This window comes from Lonchura striata, chromosome 13 (assembly GCF_046129695.1).
Source record: "Lonchura striata isolate bLonStr1 chromosome 13, bLonStr1.mat, whole genome shotgun sequence".
Classification (NCBI taxonomy): domain Eukaryota; kingdom Metazoa; phylum Chordata; class Aves; order Passeriformes; family Estrildidae; genus Lonchura; species Lonchura striata.
Window position 1 is genome coordinate 6,586,383 of NC_134615.1, and position 14,894 is coordinate 6,601,276.

Genomic DNA, 14,894 nt, shown 5'->3' on the forward strand with positions numbered 1-14,894 from the left:
TGTGTTGCTTATTTTAAAGCTGATGAATTAAAAGAAACATCACAGGATCACAGAATATCCTAACCAACAAGGATCATCGAATTCCAGCTCCTGGCTCTGCACAGGACAGCCCCAAAATCCATCTACACACCTGCTTGTAAACCTATGAGAGGCTTTCTGCCTTCAGATCAAGTGGGAGAAAGTTCAGACAATGCTTTATATTTTCTAAGCAAGCATTAAAAACAAACTACTGGTGAATTGGCCAGAAATTTGGATGAACAATTCTTTTTCCTTTAAAAAAAAAAAAAGAAGAAGAAGAAAAGAAAAAAAAAAAAATAAAGTAATAGAATAGTCTGGGTTGGAAAGGACCTTGAAGATCATCTCATTCTAACCTGTGCCTTGGGCAAGGACACCTTCCCCTAAGACCACAAGCTTCTTTCCAGGCTGTATTTTATAATAACTTTTTAAAATTCTTTAACATTTTATCTTTTGACTCAATTACCAGACTCTTCCCATGTTCAGAGACATCCAAGTTTGATTTCATCTGTGGCACTGCAATCCTCTGAATGTGTGGAGCCTTTGTGTACCAGACTAATGCAAAGCAGACGTGGTATTGGGAGCACAGAAGGTGATTCATATTTTGTTTGTGCTGCCTGGCTTTTTATAACAAATGTACACAGTAGCTCTGTCTAAGCTAAATATTGATAGAACAGATATCTATTGAGAAAATGTAATTTCCTTGAAATACAATTCGTTGTTGCCTGCTAAAATTCTGTCTTGAAGGAAAAAAAAGGGATTTTAAAAGGCCAGGCAACACTAACATTAAAACAGTCCACCAGTTTTAGAACAGCTTGTTGTAATTTTTCAGATTTTTAACTAAAGTTTGATATTTTTGGTATAATAGAAAATATGCATACAATCTGTATCATATACATGATTCAATAATAGAAGAAACATCTGAAATGTAGATTCCAATCAATAAAACCACTGCTTGAATATGTTTCTGTTAGAACATGCCAGCTTTCTGTTTTGTTCCAAATTGGAAAGAAAGGAATAGTATTCTGCTCCCTACTTGTCTCCAACTACTATTTTCCCTCTTTTAATTGTAGAATTACTAACTTGAAATTTTTCCTGTCCTTAAAATATTTTTATGCAAAAAAATCCCTGAAGAATCTGAGCTTTCTAGAGCTCTCCCAGATAAATCGAAATTAATCAGGAAAGCAAACAAGCGCAAAAAAGTTGCACAGAAAATTTGGCTCTGTATGTTCCTTAATTAGCTATTAAGCCAATATTTTAGATAATATTAAATCTTATAAAGTACTGTATCTATTATTTAAAGAAAATATACAAATCATACTAATAAATTACCTTTTAAAAAATTTAATTTATTTTGGCCATTTCTGTTTCATGTATGCTAAGTGTTTTTATATGACCTGATGAGCAATAACATTTCTAATTCAGTTTACAAACACAAAGTATTTTTGTTTTTAGAAGTTTGATTGTTTCTTGATTTATAAAATGATGAAAAAGTGGAAACTAGGTAAATCTTTTACTCAGATCCATTTTTTTGTGGCTTGGACAGAACAAAAAGGCTAAGTTTTAGAACAGAGGTAGGTTTGTAAAATTATTATGTTTTTTTCTGAATTATTAAGAGTTTGAGACAGGTGAGAAAAAAATTCCAGGGCAGCAGAACAAGAGTGGAAAAGCAGGCAAGGTAAAAGTGAGGCAGGGGTGGAGCAGGCTGGGATGAGGAGCAGAGGGGATGGGGCAGAGGAGCCAGGACCCAGCCAAGAGCAAAGCAGGGCAGGGCAGAGAGAAGGAACTGGGGTTCCACTGACAGAGAGATTGCTGAGGAGCTGGAGTGCAGGGAACGGAGCCCGCTTGCTGTCACCATGGCTGGTCTCACATTCCTTTCAGGGGATCTTTTTTGTCCTTTTCACAGACACCAGTGGGCAGCAGCAAGAAAAAAAATCAGGGATGGAGCCACTGCTTCAACTGTGACAGATTGAACCCTGCCGTTCTATGGTGTTTTTGTTTAGGAATCTATGGTAGCTGATGCTGTTTTTATCTGCTTTTGGGTCTGATTCAGAAATGAGAATCATAGAATAAGAGGATTTCCTGAGTGGAAAGGGACCCCCAAGGATTACTGAGTGTTGGAATCTGAAATGCAAGGAACTCTCAGAACTTTGGACTTGTAAGGCAAAGCTTAGAATTAAACACAGGATTTGATCTGAGACCTTGGAAAAGGCCTCCAAACTTAGGTGACAGAAGCAAGGATGTGGATTTATAGTTTAAAGCAGAGACATGTTAAGCTAAGTAAAGTTTAGAGTTTCAGAGTTTAAGATACAGAAAAAATAGAAGTAGCTACAACGGTAAACAAGGAGTTCAGAATGCAGTATTGTAGGTTTGTGTGTTATAACATGATTGGCTAAGAAAGCTCATGCTGTAGCATGGATCCATAAGATGAAATATTTAAGGATTGGATCAAAAAAAAAAAAAAATCCTTGTTGACAGTGTTTTATTGGTCAATAAATACGTAAAAGACCTTGTAACTAAAGGTCTTGTGACCTTCTGAACCACTCAGTGAAGATACGAGCTGAGCTCACCCTTCCTGTTTATGTAGAAGATAAGAAAAATAAACTGCATCATCTGAAAATCTCAGAGGTCCCATCTCTAACTCATTCAAAACTCCTTCAAAAAACCCCATAATCGAGTCTGCCTGCAGGCCCTGCCCAGACTCCCAGCATCCCCCTGTCCATCCCTGGTGTCCGAACGCTCCTGGAGCTGTGGCAGCCTCGGGGCTGTGCCCATTCCCTGGGCAGTGCCAGCACCTCTGGGGACACAGAACCTTCCCTGATCTCCAGATGTTCCCTGGGTGCTGTCTCTGACCCAGGGAGGGGAGATCAGAGCTGCCCCTCAGGAGGAAGTTCTGTAAAACTCAAACATACTCTCCCAGCATATTCACACGCAAGTCCTAAAGCATCCAAACATGTTGGCAATTCTCAATTTCTAATTCTGAAGATACTATACTATGATAAGTGTCATGCAGGGCCTCTATGTAAAGGTTTAAAGTCCAGCTCTGCAACAAACCTGATGGAAGTGACAATGATTAGAAAATCACAGTGATAGAAAATGATGAATTATAACAGCTGACATCATCCTCTCATCGTCCTGATGCTGCCTGGCCTAAATTCCCTGAGGCAGCAATGCACAGTGATGACAACTATTAAATAGACTCTCTCCACATATACTTTTGCTATGAATTTCACATTTTAGTATTGGTTTTCCTAATGTTTTAGCAGGCAGTACTACAGAGCAGAATGTGCTCTGGAACACTTATCACACCATCCAATCACTACCAAAGAGGAGGGGAACATGTGTGCCCATAAAATTAGATAAAACTCACTGATCTGATCCTACTGGAATAAAATATTTTGTTCAAATTAGATCAAAAAGGGAAAATAGTATAAACTGAAGATGCAGAAGTCATATGGGCATAATCATCTGTGACTTTTGTATCTTTAAACCAGGAATGGGTTTAGACAAAGGGATACAAAATACGTTTTAACAACTCTACAACTGGCGTGGCATAAACTCAGTATTGTTAATGCAGACACTATTAGATTATTTAAATTCACTGCAGAGATACTCTCTGATGATTCAACCCCATCCAACCTCATTTCTCATAAGAACCACTCACATTTCTTATTTTCACTGCATTCCTCTGTTTTATAAGACCACTATTGCAAGGAGCATTTGGGGACCTTGAAAATGATCTGAGCTGGTAAATCTAACATCACAAACCAAATCCTACCCAGGAATTTTCCCATAAAAAGAACAGCAGGAAAACAGTCACACAGTGAGTGGGGTCAGCCAGTAGCATTCCCAAAGAACACCTGCAAGCAGCCCTACCTTATAGGGCTGGAAGACACGTCGGGATCATGGGCTGCCACCTGCCCCAGCACGGAGTTGAGAGCAGCATTTTCATGTACTTCCAGGAGGTAAGTGGGTGAGGAGAAGACTGGGGGCTCATCAGCATCCTCCACCACGATCTTCACGGTTGCTGTGTCCTTGAAGGGGCCCCCGCTGAGGAAGCGAGGGTCAATGTGGATGTTGGCTGCCTCCACCTTCAGGGTGTAGGACTTTTTGGTCTCAAAGTCCAGTGGCTGTTGAGAAGGATAAAGATAAATGTCATTTATTGATGGCCACAGAAAACAGGTGCTAGAAATGCTGATGGATGGGAGTTATGTGCATTTTTAAGCCCATGAAATGAGTTTTAATGCAGTTATTTCCCTCTCCCAGAAATTCAACCTCCAGATTTTCTAGGCACATACTGATATCTATTTATTTACCAGCCTCAGAGAAAACAGCACTGTTTCCTTGTTTTTCACAAGAAATTTACTGAAATATTCCCTCTCGTGAATTACACCATTACAATTACATATCAGACATACACTACAAATTTGTTTGGGATGACACAAGTTGCATACCAATAATGCACTTCATCAGTGCTTTCCTGGCTGGAGATAAGAAAATAAATTCCACTGGCTTCACAAAGAATAAATATTTTATTACTTCCAGAACAATGTGAGAAATGCAAAGAACTAGAAATTATTATTTGTTGGACAGAAGAGGCAAAATGTAGACCTAATCATATGAGAAGGTACTTCAATATTCTTGCACTACAAGTACCTCTGTATTTCCATTTATAGGAGTAAATGAGGTAGACCTCTCTCAGGAATTTCTAAAAACCGTAGCAATTTCTACTTTAGTATCTTTTATCTTTATTTTTTTCCCCACAGACAGAATCACAAAACAAATTACTTTACTCTATCAATATACCTGCCATGTTACCACTGCTTTTTACTATTTTACAGTCCTATATTAACTCATAAAAGATGAAAACTCAGTGGATTTAAGGGGCTGAAACACCAAATAAACCCCAAATCTGTGACACTTTTGAGTGTTAGACTTTTTCATTATGGGAGATTCAAGTTTGTGTCTTGAAGCACATCAGTATATTCACTTCATAATTCTCTTGTGTCTCACAACGATTCAAATTTCAAAGATGCAAATTGCCAAGCACTGGAAAGATATTAAGATTTGCATTATAATGTCTCAGGGATAAAAAGAAGAGGACATAGACACTCTGAATCTGTAATGCAAATACCAGCAAGAGCACAAACAGGAATCTTCAGGAAGTCTGTCAAAGCCTTCAATATGTATATCTTCAAATTCTGTTGATTTTTTTCAGGTATGAATCAAGCTCTAATGGGATTTGCTCTTTCTCACAAATTCTAGTAAACACAAGAAAATCTTGCTTCTTTTGCACCTCTTAAATTAGTATGCTTTTGAAATTATGAATGGGGATTTATAAATCAGCATATTCACAATTTGCCAATCATGGCTCCTGTAGCACTTTTTCAATTGCTTTTCATAAGCTTTACAGAAATGACAGCACCCCAATACATTTAGTCATGCTTAATCAGAATATCATATTGAAAATTTACTCAGCATTGTCTAAAGCCCATGATTTTATGCTGAAGAAAATCTGTTGGTGAGCAGTACCCTCCATACATCATCTAGTGGACTAGAACCAAAATTATTATTGCTGTCAAAATGAAAATATGAAACAACATTATGGTTGAGATTCAGTTATGAAATAAAGCCAAGGGAAGTGGGGCAAAAGGCTAATTGCCTCAGCTTACAAGAGAGGCCACAGCATACAATAAATAACAGTAAGGAAGAGCTGGGATGTATATCATCATTTTCTCTTTAGAAAAACAAATGTGAATTTAGATAAATATACATCCATTTATTATAAATCTACAGTGCTGACCTACTCACTGAGAAAGAGAAAACACAAAGTTTTGACAGGCAATCTGCCTGACCTCTTTAATGACAGGTACAAGTGGAATATTAATTACCTGTGCTCATTGGATTCACCTTTTCTCACTGGAATATCATGGTTTGGGTTTTGCTTACTTTTGTTTTTTATAAACAAAGATTCATTTAGAGTGATCTGTGCTATGCAGTTAAAACCCTCTGCCACTGCTATAAATTATATTAATATCCTTTTTCAGAACACAGCATGAGGAACAGCTTTTTCTCCTTCCCTGGAAAATAATGACAAATAAATCTGCAATTAATGTTTCTCTGGCTTTACTAGAGGAGTTGAATTCTATGCTGCCTCTCCCCATATTTCTGTACATAATTGGGTGGTGTTTTTGTTGTGTACATGCAAATACCCCACCTTATACACATCAAGACTGTAAAAGCATAGAAGAGATAGCATGGTTTTCATTAGGGCCCAAATTTGGCATTTCTCACGTGAAACTACTGAAAATTCACTGAAATCCCTGTTCATTGGGTGAAGACAGTACAACCTGAGAGACAGGTTGAAGACTAAGCTCTCACATATCAGGTAATTTAATTAATGCTCTGTGATTTATTTTTCTCTGAACAGCTACACAGGAAATCAAATAATTGAGAGAAGTTACTTGATGAATACTCAGCCAAGATTTTTCAGAAGTTTAAACCACCACCACAGTGGAATTTAATCTACTCTTCTCCTTTGGATCCAAGGAAGCAGAATCTGCATGATGCAACCACATGGGAGCCTGGATAAGATTAACATTTCCAGCACCCATGGATGCCTCCCCAGTGGTCAATTTTCTCTATGAAAATTCAGAAGAACATGGCCAGTACACCCCTTTTCATCTCTCCACTGGCTTGACACCTCATCCATAGATAAGAGAATCCCTGGAAATCCAGCATCTTCTGACAGAGCCAAATCTGGCTGGGTAGTTGCATGTACAATGAACATTTATGTTTTTAACAGAGATATGATTTACCTTTCTCACTCTAATAATGCCGTCCTGAGTTTGGGCATCTGTAGTAATCTCAAATACATCCATTCCATCTCCTTCAATAATATCATAGGATGATTTAGCATTTTCTCCAATATCCAGGTCATTTGCTTTCACCCTTCCTATTGGTTCACCAAGAGCAACATCTTCCATTACTGAGAAGTGATAGAGACCTTACAAATAAGAGGAAAAGACTAAACATTAAAGCTGGTCCCAACGTCCCCTGTGTGCTCTTCAATGTTTACAGGTCCCCAGTGCCAACTCTTGAGATGAGCAACTGATCCAAGCCCCATTTACACAAGTTATTGACTGGAAGCAGCAGAGCATGGTCCTCACACAAGAATATTCACTTTACTGCAGGTGAGTGTCTTTTCCATTCCAGCAGCCTCCTCCTCCTGCCTTGCAGGGATGTTTTGTGTTGGCAAACACAAGTATTGAGCTCCTTTCAACACTGCAGAACTTACCTTTTTATACAGATGTTTTATTGACAAGGAGTTACAATTCAACCAAGAAACTTTTGCTTTTACTTCACAACAAATTTTCTACATAACTTGAAATATTTACTACTTTTTAAAATGCAATTTGAGTTTGTTTAAACTCTTCCACCTCTCTTTGTGGTAAGAAACTAATCAGGAAACATTCAAGGAAACTCCCTTTTTTTTCTTTACTGGAAACAACTTTTCATAGTAAACATTACTGTGTTTCCTATTTGTTGCAGAGTTCCACTAAAATCCATTTGAAATTGCTATTCAAATTGTTGGCATTTTATTTTTTGTTACACCTGCTTCAAACCTTTTAAGCAAAAAAGCATCAAAAATCTATTTAAATATATTATTTTAGGTAGAATTTTTTTTAAGGCAAAATACCCATTTTCTTTTGTATCTCCCTGCTCTTAACAGTACTCTAAAAACCAGAAGATAAGCATTTTATACCTACAATTCCTTCTAGAGTCCTTATATTTCTACCTCTTTATAATATACTCTCATTGAAGTTAAGGTTAATGCATGGTCTAATCAAACAAAATGCTGCTCAGGAGTTAAAATAGGCAAAAAGAATTCAAGGATAATAGAAGAGACCATTAAAACAGTTTTTAACATGGGATTCTGGCCTTGTTCTTCTCTGTCCTCCCTGTTGTTCTAAGACAATCTGTTAAGTGCAAGTAATAATTTGCCAAAAACAATGTTCTGGAGTTGTTGTTTTACCTGTTGTAGTTGATTGCAGTAGCAACAGCTGAAAATAGGAAGGAGACTCAGGAATTCATAAATACATGTATTAGCTACACAATGAAGTCCCAAAGTGACTTGTTTCTAATGTTCCTAGGCTAAATTATTAGAGATAATTTGGAGATCATCAAGATTCCTCAGAATATCTATAATGGCTCAAAAACAATGAGCAGCCAAAGCAATGAAGTGCCTTGGGAGATTAAATTAAGCATTCATCATTTACACTGCTGTCCACACTTTGTGGTCTGAATCTCCAGGCACAGCTGATTGCATTGTTAACTTGAAATTTTGCTCTCAGATTTATTAAAATAGTTTACAAAATATTAAGGAGAAAATTAAAAATTATGATGCAGCTTACTCTTTTACTCAAATTCTTCTTCAGAATTATGAATTGTGTCATAGTGCTGAGCTGACAAAAATATCCACACTGGGCACCTTTGAAAGCCTTGGGTTTCCACAGCAGTGCACAGTTCCTCTCATTACAATTCTGTGGTAAACTGCCAGGTTAAAAACTTCAGTGACTTATAAAATGCCTCTAAAATTATTTCAGAGAGATCACAGAAGTAGTGAAAGTTCATCTTTTTCATTTCTAAAACCCAGGAGACTAACGCTCTGAAATCAAACCATAAATATACATTTCTGTCCTGCCTGGAAACAATAACCCGATCTAACACCCTGTTTCCCAAGCTCATTACCATTTATTGTGCAAGCAGTATGTCTTACATCTTATGAATTTCGATTTCATTCTGGCTAGGCTTATTGTAAGTTTGATCCTTTCTTATTTTCCTTTCCAGGCAAACACAAACTGTGCTTCAACAGTGAAAAAAAAAAAAAAAAAAAAAAGTCAGACTTGCTCAGCTCTTGTCCAAGGGCAGAGTTGTGGCTAATCTGTGGTACTGGGCAGCCAGCTCAGAATGCTGCCTTTTAAAACACAGAATTTATAATAACACCCAGCTCTAAAGTTACTATGGCTCATAATTAAAGCAATAAATACAAAATACTCAGTGATAAAACCAGCAGGGTTTTTTCCTAAAGAATTTGCATAATGGTCAGTGGGTATTCCCAGGAGGAAGCTCAAATCCTGCAGGATTCAGAGGCAGCACCTTCCTTGTTGCTGCAGGAAAACTCATCCAGGAGCAAATGCATTCCAGGGATAAGGATGCAGCCCTGCTGGTGCCCCCAGTCAGTGCCACTGTGCCCAAAAGCACTGGGAAAGGGCAGCTTCACCCCCACAAGCTGTGCTCCTGGGTTTGGATCCTGCCCCAGTTTGGACCAGCAGTGCTGCTGAATTTCAGGTCAGATTTTTGCCACGTTGGGCTTTCTGAGGCAGTGCTGGACAATAGAAATGCCAGGTAAGCTGGCAAAGGCAGGGCTGTGCTCCCTGAGCTGGAGCCACAGGACACTGCAGGTATAAAAGTGACATCCCTCTGCAGGCTGGTGATAGAGTTCATCTCTAGGCATTGCATTGTTAGGGAAATTCTTGGAAAACACTAACACACAGGGAAAGGCAATGCAACGGGACACAAAGTAAAAAATTAATGCATTTCCTGCTTTATGAGAGAAAACCTTTTATTGTGCAGAGTGCTTATCTGTTAAAACCCACCAAGATGAGGTAATAAAATATATATTTTGAAAATAAGCTTTTGCCTCTGCTTATTTGTATTAGAATTCTCTCTCTCTCTCCATTTCTATGTACATTTTCTACAGGCTACAGAAGCAGATTTATCATATGCTGAGCACTAGGACAAACCCATTTTACTCTGTGTCCTCAGAAGAGGGCAAAAGTGGAGCTGAAGTCATCCATAGATGGAAAAAAATTAACTGTACACTGGGTCTTCGAGCAGCTTTTTAGAAAAACATACTTATAAGAAAACAAAAAATGATGAAAAATCTAGATGCAGCCTCAAATACTTTTAACTTTAATTTTCCAGAAGAAGCTGGGTAAAATGCTACAGTTATAATAGTGTATTAGGTTGCACCCGCTCCAAATAAAATCAATCCAGTCATTATGCTTTTCTTCCTCTTTTTTTCTTTTTTGTCTTCATCTTGAAAATAGACTACAAAGCTTGAAGAGAATCTCAGCAGGTTGCCAAATCATTTTAACCTAGCTCAGCAAGATACCCATTGGAACCACAGTAGAAAATATGGATTTTGAATTAAAGATCAACAATTATCTAGATTCAGACTTATCTCCTTTGTTTTCTTCAGTATTGCCTAATTAGTCAAGGCTTTTATTCCTTTTATCTGTTATATGTGTCTTTTACTGGTGGTGTCACTTGTCTGAATGAGATGGAAGCAACAAAGCACACAGAAACAACTGCACTGAGAGGAAATGAATGTTTTCAGCAGTCTCCGGGCCCTTTTTGGTGGATGTAAGAGGGGTAACAAGGAAGGCAGAGATCTGTACACTGTTGTGGACATAACGCCCTCTTTCCTAAGCTCTTAATCAGGCAGAGGACGATTAACCTTTCTCTAGTCACAATTTTATCTTTTAAATTACATTAAAAACCAAGGCAATATGAAGATAAAAAAATACTTGATCTTAAAAAAAAAAAAAAAAAAGAGAAACATTAGCTTCTCAAATAGAAGCACACACACATATAATGGCACTTACTCTGTGCAAACTTAGGAGGATTGTCATTCACATCACTGAGGGTAATTGTCACTGTTGTCGTTCCAGAGAGTCCACCCATATGTCCTCCCATGTCCTTTGCTTGGATGACCACAAAATATTCTTCTTTGGCTTCTCTGTCCATGTTGGGAAGAGCTGTTTTAATTATAGCTACAATAGTGGGGGGGGGGGGGGGGGGGGAAGAAACAAATTCAGTTTGCAGCTGTTTTTATGGATACATGCAAATATTGGTATACAAAAAAATGTCCAAGGTCCAGTTAGGTTGCCTCTTAATACAAAGGATGAAAAAGAATTGGAGATTTTGAAAAAATTGTATTAGAGGTCACTTACCTTGATTTAATTAGAAGTGCACTGAAACTGTGGTTCAAAACCCAAGAATTAATCATGGATCTGATACATATTTCTTTTTCATTTTATTCCTGACAAACTTCGTAGTTTCTGCCCTGCCTCCCACAGAAATCCATCTTTTCCCCACAGAATTCCCAAACAGAAGACAACCACATAGAAAGCTGACTCTGTGAACACTATAAACCACATTTGTTCAGATTGTTTGAAATAATTTAAACCCAAACCCGTTATTTAATCTGCTCTTGTGCATATTTCAGGCTACAGCTGTTCTCTTTAGTGTTAAACTGAGTGCTTAAACTTGAACAGGAGAAAGACTCCACTCTGCTCAAAGGAGGTCACCTGTGGTACAACCTCAGGAAGCTGCCATCACCTACTTTATAAGGTTAGAAGCTTTTAAACCTACAGAAGTTCAATGATCTGCTGTGTACCAAACTATAAAATGTCAGTGGGCTGAAGGAAACATCAGCAATGGAGAGTTAGGTTAATTCCATGGCCAGATCCACGGTAAATTCCTAGAGATTTCAGGGACATGTAGTAGAAGAAATAATCAAATAATTTTTTCTTTCCAAAATTTTTCCACCTGTAATGTGGTATTACATTCACATTATGTATTTAAAGTGTAATCCTAAATGTTTAAATTAATCCTAAATGTTTAAAGGTAAATTTAAATAGTGCTCACTGCAGTTTAGTAAAGTCCACCATAGTCATAAGATCATTACACACTAAAGACGCTCCACTAAACTTAGGGAAAACAATTCAAAATGTTCCATTGAAATATGGCTTTTTTTAATCAATTAAAAAGGAAATAATGTTTCCTTGCACATATTGACAGTAACAACAAATCTTTGGTTTAGTTTTGCTTTCTTTGTTGGGATTGGAATAGCTGTGGAGGCTTCATCTATCTCAATCTTTTGTCTAGCACAGGTTCTACTAACCAAGCTTTTTAGGAAAGACACTCTGAGTGAAATGCTGAGATTACCTATTCATGTAGAATAAAGGAATAGTCTTGTTGCATTAGTAGAGATGCCTTTTAGTAAATTCTAAAAGCTTCAAATTATAAAGAAAATGCTAATATTTATGAAATATACATTTATCTTTAACAATATAATACACCTTCTTTTCATGGCTGGGGACCACACTAAGAGCCAGGGGGTGTAAGGCATTTAAAATAAATCAATACACTTCCTCCATAAACCTCCCAATATAACATAAAAGCAGGCTTGGAACCTACACTCTTGTATTTTTTTTCCATGAAATGTTTTTTGTTGTTGCCTCGCATATTTTATAATTCTGCAGGGAAACAAAACCTCTGCCTTAGGTGTGCAGCAGCTAGCTGAGGCAGAGAAATCTCTTGTTCCTGAGGAACTCGGAGCCACAGGAGGGCTGGGGTTGGAAGGGACCTCTGGAGATCAGCAGGTCCAGCCCCTCTGCCAAGGAAGGGTCTCCTACAGCAGGTGACACAGGAACATGAGCAGAGGGACAGGAAAACTTTCAATTAGTGAGTTTTCATTCCAGAACAGGCAATAAAAAGCCCACCATAAGTGGGGTTTGGAGCCTCAAGACCAATGGCCCAGCAGGTGAAAGTGCCCCAGGAGGGGGCCCACATTTATTCAGCCCACGCTGAAGAAAATGCTTATGTTAAGTTTTCTGAGTGAAAACAGGGGAACAATAAACCCCATTTATCAGATTTGATAGGTGCAAAATATAGTCAGTGAAGGAGTAGGGTCATTTCCTCCATGGCAGCCTGGATAAGGAAAGTAAATGATGCTTAATTCTAAAAGCATCTGACAGTTGTGGCTGGTTTGGACTGACTGGGTTACTATTGATGAATAATAATGATGTATTCTGCAAATAAGTCTATTGTTATAAGTGAAATGACTCATAAAAAGCATGCTAATGCAAACCTAGGCTATCAGAATTTGGTCCACATTAATTTTTTTTTCACTAATATAGCAGATCCAAATATCAATGAACCCTTATTTCAATAGGGCTTGCATTAAGCATACTGTACTTTATCTCCATTATTTTTTTAGGCAGAGTTTCTATGTTTGTTTGTATTTTTAACCTAATTTACATAGTGAATTCTAGCCTACAGATGAGTTGTAGGAGATGCCATATTTTGTATTCTGCAGTTTCCACCAAGAAAAGTCAATTATTTCACTAAATTGATGTTTTTTCCCAGACAGGTATTTTAATTTGTCTCTTGATGCATTGAACAGTTTAGCCCTTGCCTATGGTTTGAAATATATCACACAGATTAAATATCTTTAGAAGTGCCAAGAAAAAAATTAAAATTTTGGCTTTTAAGACATACAAATTTTTGGGTTCCTTTTCTGTATAAAGGTACTAACACAAGCTGTTGTTTCAACAGTTTTATACACATCCACTGTCACAGACCATAAACCACTGCCAGAAGCTGAGTCAAAGTCAAGTTTCAATTTCAAATACAATAAAACTCTAAAAAGAAGTTTACTGTTTAAATTACTGTAAGAGGAACTGAAGGTTTTTAAGAACCAAATTACATGGACTGATTGTTACCACTACATTCAGAATCTATAGAATTGAGGTCAGCAACAGGGAAGTGTTGATACCTCTTAGGAGGCAAATTTCTAAACACCAAAAAGCTCCATCCTCATCTATCATGATCAAGACAAATACAGGCTAAGAGAGTTCTGCATATGGAATCTCAAGGATATTTATTTGCTCTTTTGCTTTATTCACCAGTCCTCAGGAAGCACTGAAACCATCTGTTTATTTTTAGAACACAACCCAGGCTCACCAAACACCAACACACACCCAGCACAAAGAACATTAACTCACTGAGCATTCAACCTGCTCTGCTTCAGTTCAACCCAGAAACAAATGGAGAATAAAATCATAATCACTTTCAGCATGCAGTGATGGATGAGAAGGAGATGTGCCAAACAGGAGTAGTTCAAAAGAGAGAATTACCATAAACTAATGTAAGGCAGGTAGATGCCTGTTGAAAGATTGTATTCAGAACAGTTATCAATGGCTTACTGTCAAGTGGAGAGATGGATGACGTGGTTCATGGGGTTTGTTCTGCTTCTAGAATCATTCAATATTTCCTGAAAGCCAGAAGGCAGGGAGAACTTATCAAGCCTTTCAGATGACACGAATTTGGGAGCCATTGCAAGTACAGGAAGAACAGGATTAGAGTTCAAAACAATTTTCACAATTTGGAGAGTCTAAATTAGCAGGATGCAACTCAATTTGGCAAGCAAAAAGCATTTTTGTGTGAGGGAAACAATTAACTTCCCAATTACAATAGAGCAGATGACTCATAAGACAGAAGAGAATGTGGAGTCAAAATGAGCTGAATGAGAGACAACAGCAACTTGCTGATAAAAGTGCTCAAGCATTTCCTGCTGTATTAGTTAGTATGTTATGTGGAAGAAGTGTGGAATAATCTTTCCAGTGCACTCATACAGGTAAGGCTGCAGCTGGAACAGTGGGTCCAGTTTTGAGAAATATTGATTTATATAGTCAGGAAAGTATAAGGAAAGCCTTTACAGCCAAATATGTAAAAATTAGTGGGTGCTACTCTCCTTTTCCACTGGGAATAAGAGAAGACATAATGGACCTAAAATATAATCCCAAAATGAGTTTCAGCTGCACCAAGAGAGATTTCAGTTGAACATTAGGGGAGTACACACAGAAGGCTGCCTGTAGAATTTGCAGTGTTCCCATTCCTGCAAGTTTTTAAGAATGTATCAACCATCTTCCCCTTACAGAATGGGAAGGGAAAGTCTCATTCTTTCTGGGGCCAATGGCACTCACTGAATTCTCACTCGAGGTTCCTTCTCTCCATAATGTCTAAGT

General features: G+C 37.8%; 1 protein-coding gene across 2 annotated transcripts in view; it reads right to left on the bottom strand.

Annotated features, from left to right (window-relative positions):
• The window catches only part of CDH8 (cadherin 8), a 156,088-nt gene that overhangs the window by 57,111 nt on the left and 84,083 nt on the right, over positions 1 to 14,894 (bottom strand). For both annotated transcript variants that reach the window (XM_077786269.1, XM_077786268.1), the window contains 3 exons: positions 10,686 to 10,853; positions 6,834 to 7,021; positions 3,892 to 4,145 (listed from right to left, as the gene is read on the bottom strand). In XM_077786269.1, the coding sequence (XP_077642395.1) occupies positions 3,892 to 4,145; positions 6,834 to 7,021; positions 10,686 to 10,853 (610 nt within the window). The remainder of the gene's footprint in view (positions 1 to 3,891; positions 4,146 to 6,833; positions 7,022 to 10,685; positions 10,854 to 14,894) is intronic.